Source organism: Erythrolamprus reginae, chromosome 1 (genome assembly GCF_031021105.1).
Source record: "Erythrolamprus reginae isolate rEryReg1 chromosome 1, rEryReg1.hap1, whole genome shotgun sequence".
NCBI lineage: Eukaryota > Metazoa > Chordata > Lepidosauria > Squamata > Dipsadidae > Erythrolamprus > Erythrolamprus reginae.
Window position 1 is genome coordinate 175,312,808 of NC_091950.1, and position 16,169 is coordinate 175,328,976.

The 16,169-nt window shown below is 43.6% G+C and overlaps 1 protein-coding gene across 5 annotated transcripts in view; it reads right to left on the reverse strand.

Annotated features, from left to right (window-relative positions):
• Window positions 1-16,169, reverse strand: part of ORC4 (origin recognition complex subunit 4) — a 45,778-nt gene that overhangs the window by 23,449 nt on the left and 6,160 nt on the right. For all 5 annotated transcript variants that reach the window (XM_070731505.1, XM_070731501.1, XM_070731502.1 and 2 more), the window contains 2 exons: window positions 8,493-8,562; window positions 436-512 (listed from right to left, as the gene is read on the reverse strand). In XM_070731505.1, the coding sequence (XP_070587606.1) occupies window positions 436-512; window positions 8,493-8,549 (134 nt within the window). In that variant the 5' untranslated portion in view covers window positions 8,550-8,562. The remainder of the gene's footprint in view (window positions 1-435; window positions 513-8,492; window positions 8,563-16,169) is intronic.

The following is a 16,169-nucleotide window of genomic DNA, read 5'->3' on the forward strand; positions in this document are numbered from 1 at the left end:
ATGCTCCTTTTTATGTTTTATCTTTTTGGTAAATCTATGAGATTATACAAGGTAATATAATTAGATTCAGAACATCTTATCAGAAACGAAGGGAGATCCTTCTGGTAGCAAAATGAATTAAATCTACAAAAATCTTTCCATTCTAGCAACTGATATTTTAGCGAGCAGAACATTTTTATTTATTTTATTTTCCTTCACCCCCAGCAGCATATCCTTTTTTGTAAACAGCCATAGACTTCTAGGAAGAGAGAAAATAGGCAGAAAACATCCCTCTTCTCTACACAGTGGTATCACATTTGCAGCACAGTGATATCACATTTGCAGCAAACTCTAAATGCAATCTAATTTGGGGAAAGACAGACCTCTAAAGATTCAAACCCCAGGAGACTCATTATGAAACTCCCCAAAAATAAAGGAAAATATATTTTTGCTTACTTATATTGATGTTCAAGTCCAAATAACTTTCCATTTGGATTCAGGTGACAGAATCTTTCACGTAACATTTTTTGTACCTATAAATATTTAGACATGTTATTAAAACATAAAACAAACAGACAATTTTCTCCTTACTTTGTGAGGCTCACCAAGATCAGCAAAGTTTGGTAGCAATAGGGATTGTTGATTTTCCTGCTAAGTACTTGTATTTCAATACATTGTTAAGATGACTGGCTTGGTGCAGTGTAACATTTGTTTGGCTGTTGTCTTCCGTAGTACCTTGTGGAACTTGGGGTACTGCCCTCTTTGCATAAGGACATCTAGGTTAGATGGCGAGATCTCTAGATTGCAGTCCTTAGTTTGTAGCTTGCAGTCAGAAGTGGAAAGATTGTCCCAGCCACGTGCTGTAATGCAGCCATGTGTCCAGCCTCCACTTCCACAGCGCCCCCCAAGGAGGAGGGCTGTGTGGACAACTGTCGGTTCAGGAAGATTGCGTGCAGTTGAGCAAAAACATAGCAATTTTGGTCTCTCTGTATCGAATTCCTATAGTGTTCTTGCGGATTTAAATAGTAAGGATGTTGGAGATATTAGCAAGGTCCCTCAGGCAGAGAATGAGGGGATGTTCAAAGGGGAAGTTGTCGTAAATGTCACCAAACCATCAAGTACAGTTAGTAGAAATAAAAAGAGGACACATTTTCTTGTGGGTGATTCGACCGTTAGAGGTGTTGATTTGGGACAGAGCAAGGATGTGGTTAAGGTGCTGAGGTGTCTCCCAGGGGCCACTGCCAGCAGGGACAGGAGGCGGATTACAAACATTGTTAAGACTGTGAGTAAAGGTAATAATGTTGATGTGGTGGTGCATCTTGGCACAAATGATTTGTCCCAGAGAAATGTTAATGTAGTAAAAAGAGATTTTCAATGTCTAAGTGTGGAGCTGGGTAAAATAACTGATTCAGTGACTTTCTCAGAGGTGTTACCGGTTTGTGGCCAAGAGGATAAAACAACGTGTATCAGAGAGTTTAATGTGTGGTTAAGGCAGTGGTGTAAAGCTGAAGGTTTTGGCTATGTAAGTCATGATGTCAGTAGGTGGTCTACTAGGGAGTTGTTTAAGAGGGATGGTTTGCATCCATCATACAGAGGTACCCAGGTGCTCGGTGAGGAATTCAGAACTTTTTTGGACAGGCATTTAAACTAGGTAAAGGGGACAGAGATGTAACTGATGTGGGTGATTTCTGTCCCCGACCAATGAGGATAAAGCAGTTTTTGGAAGCTTATGAAAAGGGAGCTGCAAATAATATAGATGTAGTTGTTGATGATAAGGGGCAAACTAATAACGAAAATAATGTTCTTCGGGTAATGTGCACAAATGCTCGAAGCTTGAGCAACAAGCTCTGTGAATTAATGGCCATAATATCTAGAGATAATTTGGACCTGGTTGCCATAACTGAGACATGGTTTAAGGATTCTAATGAATGGGAAATATCCATACCAGGATATACACTGTATAGGAAGGATAGAATAGAGAGAAGGGGAGGTGGAGTAGCCATTTATATTAAAGAAAGTCTAAAAACAACACTAATTCAAAATACGTGTCAAGATCTAGAGACTCTCTGGATTTGCATGCAAAATAAAGAAGGTTCTGTCATTAGAATTGGGGTGATCTATAGGCCTCCAGGGCAATCCGAGGAATATGACAACAAGATGGTGGGTGAAATTACCCAAATGGCAGTAAAGGGAGATATTGTGGTTATGGGTGATTTCAACATGCCTGATGTTGACTGGAATATCCCCAGTGTCCTTACATGCAAAAGTAAGAATATAGTAGAGGCCTTTACAGGAGCAGCTCTGGCACAGCTGGTTAAGACACCAACTAGAGGGGAGAATATTCTAGATTTAGTTTTTACGAATGGGAATTGGGTTTCAGATGTCAAGGTGGGAGAAAATTTAGGTTGCAGTGACCATCTATGTTTGTGGTTTGATGTAAAAACTCATTGTGAGCAATCCTATAATGCAACCAAAGTATTGGATTTCAGAAAAACAAATTTTAATGCAATGGGAGAATATTTAGATAATGAATTAAAGGGGAGGGATAAAATGGCAGGAGCGAGCATCCAGTGGACTGTATTAAAAAAGGCCATCTTAAAAGCCACTGGACTGTATGTAAGACAAATAACTAAAGGTAAAAGGAAGAAGAAACCGCTATGGTTTAGCAATGATGTAAGGGCTATAGTCAATGAAAAAAAGGCTGCCTATAGGAGGTATAAAGAGTCTGGAAGTATAGCTGATAGGGAGGTATATAAAATGAGACAGAAGGAGGCGAAACAGATAATATATGCTGCTAAAGCCTCAAAAGAGGAAGAAATTGCCAAATCTGTAAAGAAGGGGGATAAAACCTTCTTCAGATATATTAATGATAAGAAGAAGAAAAACTGCGGCATCACGAAGCTTAGTACCGGGAATAATACATGCATTAATGGGAATAAGGAGATCGCTGACCATTTCAATAGCTACTTCTGTTCAGTTTTCTCAAAAGACACCTTACAAAATAATACTATAGAGGGATATAGCATTGCTTCCAGCTGTACGGATTCAGCTCCAGTGATCTTAGAAGCCGATGTCTTAGAAGAACTTGAACGATTAAAGATAAATAAGGCAATGGGTCCAGATGGCATCCACCCCAGAGTTCTTAAAGAACTCAGATCTGTCATTGCTACCCCCCTGACTGATTTGTTTAACCAATCCTTGTTAACAGGAGAAGTTCCTGAGGATTGGAGAATGGCCAGTGTTGTGCCTATTCACAAGAAGGGCAGTAGAGAAGAAGCTGGTAACTACAGGCCAGTTAGCTTGACATCAGTTGTAGTTAAAATGATGGAGACTCTACTCAAAAAGAGGATAAATCAGCACCTAAAAAACAATAACTTATTAGACCCAAATCAGCATGGCTTTACTGAAGGCAAATCATGTCAGACTAATCTCATTGATTTCTTTGACTATGTCACAAAGGTGTTGGATGAAGGTGGTGCCGTGGATATTGCCTACCTGGACTTCAGCAAAGCCTTTGATACGGTTCCACATAAAGAGCTGATAGATAAATTAGTGAAGATTGGACTTAATCCCTGGATAGTTCAATGGATTTGCAGCTGGCTGAAGCGTAGACATCAGAGAGTTATTGTTAATGGCGAGTATTCTGAGCAGAGTCAGGTTACAAGCGGTGTGCCACAAGGATCTGTTCTGGGTCCTATTCTTTTTAATATATTTGTGAGTGACATAGGGGAAGGTTTGGTAGGGAAGGTTTGCCTATTTGCCGATGACTCTAAAGTGTGCAATAGGGTTGATATTCCTGGAGGCGTCTGTAATATGGTAAATGATTTAGCTTTACTAGATAAATGGTCTAAGCAATGGAAACTGCAGTTTAATGTTTCCAAATGTAAAATAATGCACTTGGGGAAAAGGAATCCTCAATCTGAGTATTGTATTGGCAGTTCAGTGTTGGCAAATACTTCAAAAGAAAAGGATTTAGGGGTAGTGATTTCTGACAGTCTCAAAATGGGTGAACAGTGCAGTCAGGCGGTAGGGAAAGCAAGTAGGATGCTTGGCTGCATAGCTAGAGGTATAACAAGCAGGAAGAGGGAGATTATGATCCCACTATATAGAATGATGGTGAGACCACATTTGGAATACTGTGTTCAGTTCTGGAGACCTCACCTACAAAAAGATATAGACAAAATTGAACGGGTCCAAAGACGGGCTACAAGAATGGTGGAAGGTCTTAAGCATAAAACGTATCAGGAAAGACTTAATGAACTCAATCTGTATAGTCTGGAGGACAGAAGGAAAAGGGGGGACATGATCGAAACATTTAAATATATTAAAGGGTTAAATAAGGTCCAGGAGGGAAGTGTTTTTAATAGGAAAGTGAACACAAGAACAAGGGGACACAATCTGAAGTTAGTTGGGGGAAAGATCAAAAGCAACATGAGAAAATATTATTTTACTGAAAGAGTAGTAGATCCTTGGAACAAACTTCCAGCAGATGTGGTAGATAAATCCACAGTAACTGAATTTAAACATGCCTGGGATAAACATATATCCATCCTAAGATAAAATACAGAAAATAGTATAAGGGCAGACTAGATGGACCATGAGGTCTTTTTCTGCCGTCAGACTTCTATGTTTCTATGTAAGATGTTCAGACCTTATTAAAAATAAAATAGACTTTATTCGTACCTATAAAGTAATATTTGTAAAGAAAGATATTTATACATCTCCAGGTCTATGTAAGATGAAAAACTACTGATAATTCTGAGTATTAGAATTTGAAAAAGGTAGAAATATAATTGGCCTTGCCATTATTTTCCAAAGCTTCATAGTACTTTCATTAAAAAGCTAAATATAATTTTGCAAAAATTTATTCATGAGGATTAATGTAGGTTTTTACCTAAAGAGTATTAAAGGATAATCTTAGAAATGTGTTCAACATTTTAGAAGATTTGGTACTACATAATAATAAAAAAGCAACACTGATTTTTGTAGATGCATTCTTAGAGGGGTAGGGTTTTCTTGTTTAATGTTTTAGAACAGCGTTTCCCAACCGGTGTGCCGCGGCACACTGGTGTGCCGCGAGACACCGTTAGGTGTGCCGCCTGGGCGGGGCGCTGCGGTGCCTCTGAACTCTCCGCTCCTGCCCGATGCCGCGGTTTCTGGCGCTCTCCTGCTGGGCCCCAAAGAAGGAAGGCAGGAAGGAGAGCTCCATTCTTCGCGCAGGCAGTCGCGGGGAGATGGCGGGGGGGGGGGCGCTAAAGCGGCCCCGGGCACCGTTCCCTGTAGGCTTTTCCAGGGGTGCACAGGAGAGCGCCAGAAACCGCGGCATCGGGCAGGAGCGGAGAGTTCAGAGGCACCGCAGCGCCCCGCCCAGGCGACAGGGAAGCTTCAGCTGGGCCGCGGCATCGAGCAGGAACCGGGAGGTCGGAGGCACCGTCACGGCAGCGCCCACCCAGCTGAAGCTTCCCTGTCGTCATCGGCAAGTGTCCTTTGGGGCCCGGCGGGAGGGCACTGGCGGTGGGACCGGGGGAGGGCGCGGCTGCAGCGGCGCAGGCAGTCGCGGGGAGATGGCGGGGGGGCGGCTAAAGCGGCCCCGGGCACCGTTCCCTGTAGGTGGCCCTGTAGGCTTTTCCAGGGGCGCGCAGGGAGCCGCGGCCACCCGCCCGCCTACCGGATTTCCCTCCGCGCGGTTGGGGTGGTGGATTCGCCGCCCCCGCCAGCCCGATCTCCCCCCGTGGGGGGGTGGGGGCGACGAACCAACGACCGGGGGCTGTCCGTCCGTGTTGGGTGGTGCAGGGCAGGCACAGGCAGCCCCAGGGGAGAACAAGGGAGGGAGAGAAAGGAAAGAGAGAGTAAGGGAGGGAGATAAAATTGAATGAAGGAGGGAGAGAAAGAAAGAGTAAGAAGTAGAAAGGATAGAGAAAAAAGGAAGAGAAAGGGAGGGAGAGAAAGGAAAGAGAGAGAAAGGGAGAGAAAGGGAGGGAGAGAAAATTGAATGAAGGAGGGAGAGAAAGAAAGAGTAAGAAGTAGAAAGGATAGAGAAAAAGGAAGAGAAAGGGAGGGGGGAAAGGGAAAGAGGGAGGAAGGGGGAGAGAAAGAAGATATGAAGGAGGGAGAAAAAGAAAGAGAGATAGGAAGGAAAGAGGGAGAGAAAGGAATGAGAGAGAAAGGGAGAGAAAGGGAATGAAAGAGGGAGAAGGGGTGAGAGATAGAAAGGATAGACAGAAAGGGAGAGAAAGGAAAGAGAGAAAGGGAGGGAGAGGAAGGAAAGAGATGAGAGAGGAAGGAGGAGACAGAAAGAGAGGAAGGAAGGAAGAGAGAAAGAAAGAGGGATGGAGAGAGAAAGGAAGGAAGAGAGAGAAAGAGGGAGGGAGAGAGAAATAGAGCGAAAGGGAGGAAGAGATATTTTTTTTGTCCAAACTTTTTTTAGCGCCCCCCCCCCCCCCATGTTCCCCAGGATTTTGAAAATATGAAAAATGTGCCACGGCTCCAAAAAGGTTGGGAAACACTGTTTTAGAAGATATGAACTTTGGAAAAATTATAAAATGGGTAATATTTATTTAAATTTTACAAACAGCTCAAATGATTATTAGTGGATTTAACAAAGCTTTGTAAGATACAAAAAAGAACAAGAATAAGAGGGATGCTCACCATCTCCTCTATTTATTTGGGTTCTTGAAATACTGAATAAAGATATAAGACATGATGAGAGGATTGTGGAGTAAAGATTAAGAAAAAAGACTTCTAAATTAAGGCCTTTGTAGATGGTTTGGTGTTGATTTTGTAAGATCCTTTAAAGTGAATTGAAACATTGTGAATATTAAAATAATTTGGTGCATTAGCAGGGTTTTTTTTAACAACAAAGAGAATATAAAAATGTTATCAAAGACATGAAAACAAGATCAAATAGAACTGATGAATAAAATAGACTTTAAAATTGAGAAGAAAAATATTGTCACTCTGGCAAGTATGAATTACATGTTATTTCAAAATAATTATGTTAAGACATGGAACAAAGTTAAAAAAGACATGCTAAAATGTGAGAAACTACAATTGTCATTGCTGGGAAGAAAGTGATTAAGATGAATGACTTTCCAAGAATGTTTTTCTTTCAGACAATATTTGTTTTGATGACAACTAGTGCACTATTTAAACAAAATATATCTAAATTTATGTAGCAGGAGAAAAAAATGAGTTAAATGAAGCAGTTGCATGACGCAAAGGAAAGAATAGGATTAGGTCTACCTGATTTAAGGTTTTATTTTGTAGTTTGCTTGTTTGATTTACATCAAGGATGTCAAATTCACGTTGCCACAGCAGCATCACATGATGTATTGTGACTTTCTCCCCCTTCACTAAACTGGGCATGGCCAGCATGTGATGCATCTGGCCCACGGGCCCCAAGTTCAACAGCCCTGATTTAGATGAAAGAGTAGGTATTCCTGAGAAACAGGAGGCTCTTGGAGTTAAAAAGACCTGAGATTTGTGAAACTGACATCTTTTAATTAATCAACCAACTGTATTTATGGAAGAAACTAACACAAAATCTAAACCAGAAATCACTCCATATCCTACAGAATGCTCCAAACAGCATTCTGTTTCTACATTAAACATTAAATAATTCAATAAACCCAGGGCCAAAATATTCCGTAGGGCCAGGACTACCATATAAAAGCATCCCAGCTGATTCAGAGATGGCAGCTCATTAGAAAACATTAGATCTGTCTTCTCCTGACTTTAAAGAGACTTATTTAACTGTAAAGTGTTAAGATTTGGACAAAGGGGCTATTTATTTCTGGTCAGTTCCAAAAGGATGAGCCAGAAGATTATAAACCTTAATTAAATGAATGCAATCATGACAAGCATCTCCATGCCTCAAGTCTCCCTAGCATGGGTTGCTGAATCCAATGAAGTTTCTCCCAAGTGAGAAGTTTTTGATATGTCAAAACAATTGAAGGAGGTTGTTTTGCAACAATCTAATAAAAAGGCATAGCAGGAAAAAATTACCATTTTCAACTGTATCTGGAAATTTTTTGGCAGCCAGAGTAAAGCACAGAGAATTAATGTAATTTGATCAGAATATTGAGTGTAGGCTGCCCATTCTGGATTAAGTGCAATTTTCAAGTAATCTTCAAAGCAGACTCATTGTATAGCAATATCCTTGTGCAGAGGGGACAAATCACTTCAGCAGGTTAGGTTGCAAATAGCATATCAATCAGAGCTGGGAATAAGACTCTGATTACCATTGCCTTTTGTCTTTCCAATTGTAATCATGGTCTCTTCAAGATACTGGAACTAACAAATAGCAACTCCACCTTATTTGGGTTTAATTTCTGAATGTTTTCTTGACTTCAAATCTAATATCCAGGCATGGGAAGAGGACTGCATGCAAAATGTTCCCTTTGCTAGGAAAAATCCCACTTACACAATTACTTGTGTATTAGGACAAATCACTGGCTTGTACTTAAAAATGAAATTGTAAGAAAGTTACAATTGTTAGTAAGAATATTACTAACCTTTGAAATGCACTCTCCATTTGTAAAGCTATCTTCCTTCAACTTCCGTTTGCTCATTTTAATTCACATTCTAAAAGGATAAAATATATTACAGAACTTAATTTCATCATGTTTGAAGTAATAATTATTTCCTATTTGTTTAATCTAGAACAGTAAAAATAAATTTATAAAATTTACAAAACTATAGTCACATGTAATGCCATTTAGACAGAGACAAACAGCAATTGTGCAATTAAATAAGTTTACACAATATTCAGTTTAAAAATTCAGTTGTAAAAATGATCAAATCCAAATATCTCTTCAATAATGTAATTTCTCTTCAAAAACTGACTTGTCGCTACTTCTAAAATAATATGCCTTTTGATTACCTAATCCCAAAGGATTTATTTTTTGGTGTTTAATAGCAACAAAAAAGAGCAAGACATAAAAATGATAGTGATAATAATAATAAAGAACACAAAAATATGACAAAAAGCATATGTCATTATAACAACTACAATTTTATATAACTGCCTAATGGAATTATTCAAGTACATATATACTGCATTTCTAATAGATTAATGCATCTTTTTTTAACCTACTATATTCTGCATAAATGAATCTCGTAATCTAATCTTGAAGATTGTGAGGTCTTTGGCTGTTATATACTGTACATCAGGGGTCCCCAAACTTTTTACACAGGGGGCCAGTTCACTGTCCCTCAGACTGTTGGAGGGCCGTACTATAAAAAAAAACTATGAACAAATCCCTATGCACACTGCACTTACCTTATTTTAACGTAAAAAACAAAATGGGAATGTACTATTTAGAGGGGGGGAAGAAGTCTGAAATTCATATACCGTATGTTTATGCTTTGTTTTTCATTTTCTTTTGTTAACATCTGATTGGCTATACAAGGTTTTCTTGGTTTATAGAAAAATGTATAAAAATGTTTATAGAAAAATATATAAAGAAAGAAGGAAGCACTTTGGCATAATGGTTAATAAGTTAGAAATATAATTGGTGTTGTACTTTTTGAAGGTACATTAAGGAGGGATTTTAATTAAAAGAAAAGTATGTACCTAGATGACATTAGAAAAAAAAACTTTTGCAACTTTTTTGATGATTGATATTAGTTACTGACAAAATACCGCATTTTATTCAGAGAAAATTAGATGGTACATTGCATTGTTTGAATGTATGTTGAGAGAAAATTTAAAAAAAATTTACCCCCCCCCCAAAAGTCCTCCCTTCCTCCACCCCTCCATTCATTTCATTCTTCCTTCCTTCCTTGTTCCCTCCATTTCTTCTTCCTTCCTTCCTTCTTCCTTTCCTTCCTTTTCCCTCCATTTCTCCTTCTTTCCCTCCCTCCCTCCTTCCCTCCTTTCTACTTCCCTCTTCCTTTTTTTCCTTCTTTCTCATTTGTTTTGTTTCCCTCTCCCTCCTTCTTTCCCTCCATCATTTTCTCATTTTTCTTTTTCTCTCACATTCCCTCCCCCTCTCACTTCTGTTTTCTCTCCCTCTCTCTCTTGCTTTCTCTCTCTCTCTCTCCTTTTCTTCTCTCTTCCTTCCTCTCTTCTTTTTTTTTCTGCCCTGCAACACGCCACGAGGCAGTCGGCTGCAAGCAGGAGCTCCAAGACGGTGGCACCGACATAGGGTCGCAGTACATTGCTGGCACTGCGCTGGGCATGGGGCTGGCACTGGCCCGCTGGCTGGGCCGGGACGGAGGTGCCAGCCCCATGCTCAGCGCATGTCCTGCAACACATCCAGCCGGCGCTGGTGCCTTGCAGCCAACCGCCCCACCGCCACCCCACGGCTACTGCTCAGTGCCCTCCTGCTTGACCCACATTTCGCTGCGCCACCTTCGCGGCTTGCCCTTGCTGCCCCGCACCCGCCAGAGCTGCCCGGTGCGGCCGAAGCGCGGGGCGGAGTAGGCGGCGGCTGCTTCAGGCCCGCCCCCAAGCTGAGCTTTCTTTGGCTTCCTTCGAGGCAAAACTGCAAAGCTCACCTGCTGCCTTCAAGGAAGCCAAAGGAAGCTCAGCTCAAAGAGGACCGGCTGTTGGTCCCTTGAAGCTGCCGCCGCCGCCCACTGCAGAGATCCCTTCGCCTGAACGGAGGCGGCGGCGGCGGGTTCAAGGGACCAACAGCCGGTCCTTTTCGGGGCTGCGTTGCTGCAGCCTCCGAGGCCGCCCACCGAGGAGATCCCTTCGCCCAGAAGTGGAGGCGGCCTCAGAGGCTGCAACAACGCAGCGCCGAGAAAGACCGGCTCTTGGTCCCTTGAACCCGCCACCGCAGCCGCCTCCGTTTGGGCAAAAGGATCTCCGCAGTGGCCGGCGGTGGCGGCAGCTTCAAGGGACCAATAGCCGGTCCTTTTCGGGGCTGCGTTGTTGCAGCCTCTGAGGCCGCCTCCGCCTCCGGGTGAAGGGATTTCCTCGGTGGGCGGCCTCGGAGGCTGCAGCAACGCAGCCCCGAAAAGGACCGGCTGTTGGTCCCTTGAACACACCGCCGCCTCCATTCGGGCGAAGGGATCTCCGCAGTGGGCAGCGGCAGCTTCAAGGGACCAACAGCCGGTCCTCGTTGAGCTGAGTTTCCTTTGGCTTCCTTCGAGGCGGCAGGTGAGCTTTGCAGTTTTGCCTCGAAGTAAGCCAAAGGAAGCTCAGCTCGGGGGCGGGCCTGAAGCAGCCGCCGCCTACTCTGCCCCGCGCTTTGGCCGCACCAGGGCCAAGTAAGCTGAGGCTAGGCCCGTCGCCCCGGCTCCAAGCGTGGGGCCTGGGTGGCGGGCAAGCATTGGAAGGGCCTCGCTGTTGCCGGGCCAGAGAAGAGCTCCCCTCCCTGCGATACGGGACGGCATGGCCGTCAACAAGTTAGTGCGCGGGGGTCCTGATGGCTTGCTTACGGCCCCCTCCAGCCGCTCTTGCAGGGCTTCCATGCTCCCCGCGGGGCGGCGAAGAAGCAAAAAAGCGGCACTGGAGGGAGCCGCCCCGAGTTCGCGGAGAGGGGCGGCATACAAATCTAAATAATAAATAAATAAATAAATAAATAAAGACGGTCTGCAGCTGAGCGTCTGGAGGAGGAGGAGGAAAGCCAGGGGGCGGGGAGGAAAGTGGGCCTGCAATTGGCCAATTTCTTTCTTGCCTTCAGGGAGAGGAACTGTTGCTGCTCTGCCACAGGGTGCTTTCCTCCCCGCCCCCTGGCTTTCTTCCTCTTCCTTGCCGCCGCCAGACGCTCAGCAGCAGAGTGCAGGGGAGATTCGGGAGGTTATGGCAAAATCTCGTACGCTACCGCAGGCCGGGTAAATGGCCTCAGCGGGCCGTAGTTTGGGGACCGCTGCTGTACATGAATGCTCTCTGTAAGCTGTACAACAACGTGATTCTTAGAGATGATCAATAGCTAAAAGCCTGAAAACAAAACACAGATAGTTCTTGACTTATGACTGTAATTGACTTTTGATGTTACCTCGTTTGGATAATGAAATGTATGCAAGAAAATACCCAAGCTCAGAGAGCAGAAAGGACCCCTGACTGCAATTGGACTGGGACGTCTGTCCCTAAGCAATGAGATACGTTAGTCATCATGTGATAGCACCTATTTTGCAATGTTTGTCATGGTCATTAATGAAACCACAATGTAATTAAGTGAATGCAACTCCCCCCATTGACTTTGTATATCGGGAGCCAGCTGGGAAGGTTGCAAATAAGGATCAAATACATTCCATGCCAAGTGGTCATGAACAATCTCCATCTGTTTAGAGCAAAGTTAGCCGAAAATATTGTGAGTCGAAAAAAGGTTAAAGTTTGGCTTTTTATATCTCTGGAAGGAAAGGTGTGAGAAACATGAAACTCTGTGCGTAACAACTTAGTAACACAAGGTTTTCCAATATAAAATGTCATTCTCCTACTCTTTCCAATAGTTTACAAATTCAGTGTAAAGTTGACAGGTGTTTTTGTAAAAATGCCCAAAATAAGGTATATTCAGCCCATTTTTATAAAAAAAGTTCACCTGGAAACTCTGAAATCATTCTCATTACAATGTTTCCCTGAAAATAAAACCATCCTGTATTTTTTTGAACCTGAAATAAGCACCTGGCCTCATTGCCATGCACTCAAAAGCCCAATTGTCCTTATTATTAGGGATATCTTATTTTAGGGAAAACAGGGTAGAAAGAAATGTTTCAAATCCCCTAAAAAAGTAGTGTTGGTTTTTCCATTGCTGACATATAAAGCCCTAAAACTAGGGACAAAGTCAGGGACATTGCTATGGCAATGTCACATGCATTCTATTATTGTTTCACCTTTTTATATATAGGCATCATTGTTACTATTATATTGCATTGGTCCATGATGACACTGTCACTACTAGTTCAGCACTTGAACCAGCAACCCCTTTGCCATAGAGTATACATGCCCAATAGCTGCCCAATACCAGCCATGGCTGGGTTTCTTGGTTCAGGTTCCCAAGACTATAGTTTGGTTTCTTTCTTCAGGTTCCCAAGCCTTATGTGGGTTTCTGCCCAATTCCCAAAATGAGAATTGGGCAGCTTATCTTAGGTTCCCAAGCCTAAAGTGGGTATCTTATATGGTTCCCAAGCTGAAGTTTCATGTGAACTGTAAATTTATTTATTATTTATTTTTTTATTAGATTTGTATGCCACCACTCTCCAAAGACTCGGAGCGGCTCACAACAAAACAGTACAAATACAATAGTTAAAAACAATTTAAAACCCTTAATATAAAAACAATCATGCATCTCATACAAACCATACGTAAAGCGGAAACAGCCCAGGAGAATCAATTTCCCGATGTCTGACGGCAGAGGTGAGTTTTAAGGAGTTTGAGAAAGGCAAGGAGGGTGGGGGCAGTCCTAATCTCTGGGGGGAGTTGGTTCCAGAGGCTCGGGGCCGCCACAGAGAAAGCTCTTCCCCTGGGTCCCGCCAGCGACATTGTTTAGTCGATGGGACCTGGAGAAGGCCAACTCTGTGGGACCTAAATGGTCGCTGCGATTCATGCGGCAGAAGGCGGTCTCGGAGATATTCTGGTCCGATGCCATGAAGGGCTTTATAGGTCATAACCAACACTTTGAATTGTGACCAGAAACTGATCGGCAACCAATGCAGACTGCGGAGTGTTGGTGTAACATGGGCATACTTAGAGAAGCCCATAATTGCTCTCGCAGCTGCATTCTGCACGATGTGAAGTTTCCGAACACTTTTCAAAGGTAGCCCCATGTAGAGAGCGTTATAGTAGTCGAACCTCGAGGTGATGAGGGCATGAGTGACTGTGAGGAGTGACTCCCGGTCCAAATAGTGCACCAGGCAAACCTGGGCAAACACCCCCCTCGCCACAGCTGAAAGATGGTTCTCTAATGTAAGCTGTGGATCTAGGACGCCCAAGTTGCGGACCCTCTCTGAGGGGGTCAGTAATTCCCCCCCCCAGGTGATGGACCGACAGATGGAATTGTCCTTTGGAGGCAAAACCCACAGCCACTCCATCTTATCAGAGTTGAGTTTGAGTCTGTTGACACCCATCCAGACCCTAACAGCCTCCAGGCACCAGCACATCACTTCCACTGCTTCGTTGACTGGACATGGGGTTGAGATGTACAACTGGGTATCATCAGTGTACTGATGATACCTCACCCCATGCCCCTGGATGACCTCGCCCAGCGGTGTCATGTAGATATTAAATAGCAGGGGGGAGAGGATCGATCCCTGAGGCACCCCATAAGGGAGAAGCCTAGAGGTCGACCTCTGACCCCCTACTAACACCAACTGCAACCGACCAAAGAGGTAGGAGGAGAATCACTGAAGAATAGTTCAATAATAACAATTGCTTATTATTGAATTTATGTGCCATGTACTTTAGCATCACTTCTGGGAATTGATATTATTAACCTGACTATATAACTAAAGGCACTGGAAGCATGCAAAAAAGATGTGGTTCTGGAACCCAACAAACATTTTTTCTTGCAGGTTAATAAAATGAATGAACAGGGCTTCAGAGATGCATAAATGTTACTAATGCATCATTTTGTCCTATCAAAAATTTCCACAACATTGTCTTTTTTGTCATAAATGCAGACAATCTAACAACTGGTTGGCCATAACAATATGTCAGCCAATTTTAAATGGGTAGAGTTTTTACCGGTTCATCAGCTTTAGGACAGATAAGGTCTTTATAAGATGGAGAAAGCTTATATAGTTTCTTGTCTTTAGTTGTGGGATTGAAGCCAAAGGCTGGGTGGTCCCACTGCTTGAGCAGAGCATCTTTGAACAATTTGGGCATGGGGATGATCTCATTGTCTTCCTGTTCCTCCATGAAGTATGGTAGATTTTCTTCAGGAGGATCTGTGGAAGGAACAGATTGTTTATCTTGCCCGGCTAAGCCTGTGGAAACTCTTGCCTTGAATAGAAGTGATTTGAAGAGTTGAAATGGAAAAATCGCAGCCAGGGTTGGAATCTTGATTTGAGATTCCTCATCTTCTGACAGGCCACTGGAACGAGTCATCCTTATCCTCTACGTCCATATCGTCGTTCTCATCCTGAGAAGGATCCGAGTCTTCATTAACTGGAATTTTGTAGGATGAGAAAGAACTCATGGGCCTAGGGGCGCGTGGAGAGGGACGAGAGTGAGAAGGCACATTGATAGCCGAGAGCTTGGCATCAATGGCTTTAGATAAGGCAGAATACATAGATTGAAGCTCTGGAGGAAGGTTAGTAATGGTAGCAGGTAAAGATGGAGATTCCCTGAAGGCCTGGGATGGGTCTGGCTCGGAGGGATCTTCCATAATGTCTGGCTCCTCTAGACCTAAGCCCCATAAATTAGGTTGGGGTCTGTTAGGTTTGGCTCATCCAGAGAAAGCACAGGGACACCAGAGGAAGGCAGGTTAGAAGCCTCTGGTGGGTCAGGGCTAATGTGCACTTGGACCTGCACCTTTAAACGTTTAGCCGATTTCTCATGTATTCTCTGCAGAGCTTGGTCCCTTCTCTTCTCAGCCCTGGTGGGTCTAGCCATTGTAGGGGCTCCAGAGGAAGAGGAGGAAGAGGCCTGGGAGATAGTATCAATTTCATAGCCAGTAGGCCTAACCTCTCTGGGACCTTTAGAAGTGCCTCTCTTGGGAAACGAAGTCATGACCTGAACAAATTACAGGGACAAGACTTGAGCCAAAATTTGGTGGGAGAAGCTCTCTAGGGCAACGTTCCCAAGAGGCGATCTGCAAGTGCCAGAATTACTGGGCGCTAAGGGCCTTTGCGCCAAAATAAACCGCTCCGATGCTTTTGTAAATGGAGGGAAGGCTAAAGTCCGGGGGACAATCAAGGGAAGCTTGCTAACAGTCCCACACCGCAGGAGGAAAAAGCCCTTTGTTTACAGTCCTTAGCTTGTCGGTAAACCTCCTGGCCGATTAGATTTGCAAGAAAATACAATCTGGCACAAGCGCAAGCAGGGTGTTTTGAAAAAAACAGCTATAGCCGCGCTGCAGCTTCTCCCTCGGCGCCGAGCCCAGTAAGGCTGGCGCGCCAACCAAGGCAAGCTTTAAGTAAAATACAATAGCAAATTTTACTTATCTGAATAGAAAGAAGATGAAAGGAAGGTGTTTTCAGAGAGGAACGAGCCACCACAAGTCCTGTGGATCGCAGGACGGAGCGAATTCTGAGGAAGGGGCGGATCCAGCAGGCTTTTTAAAGACTAGGCTCGGTCCTCA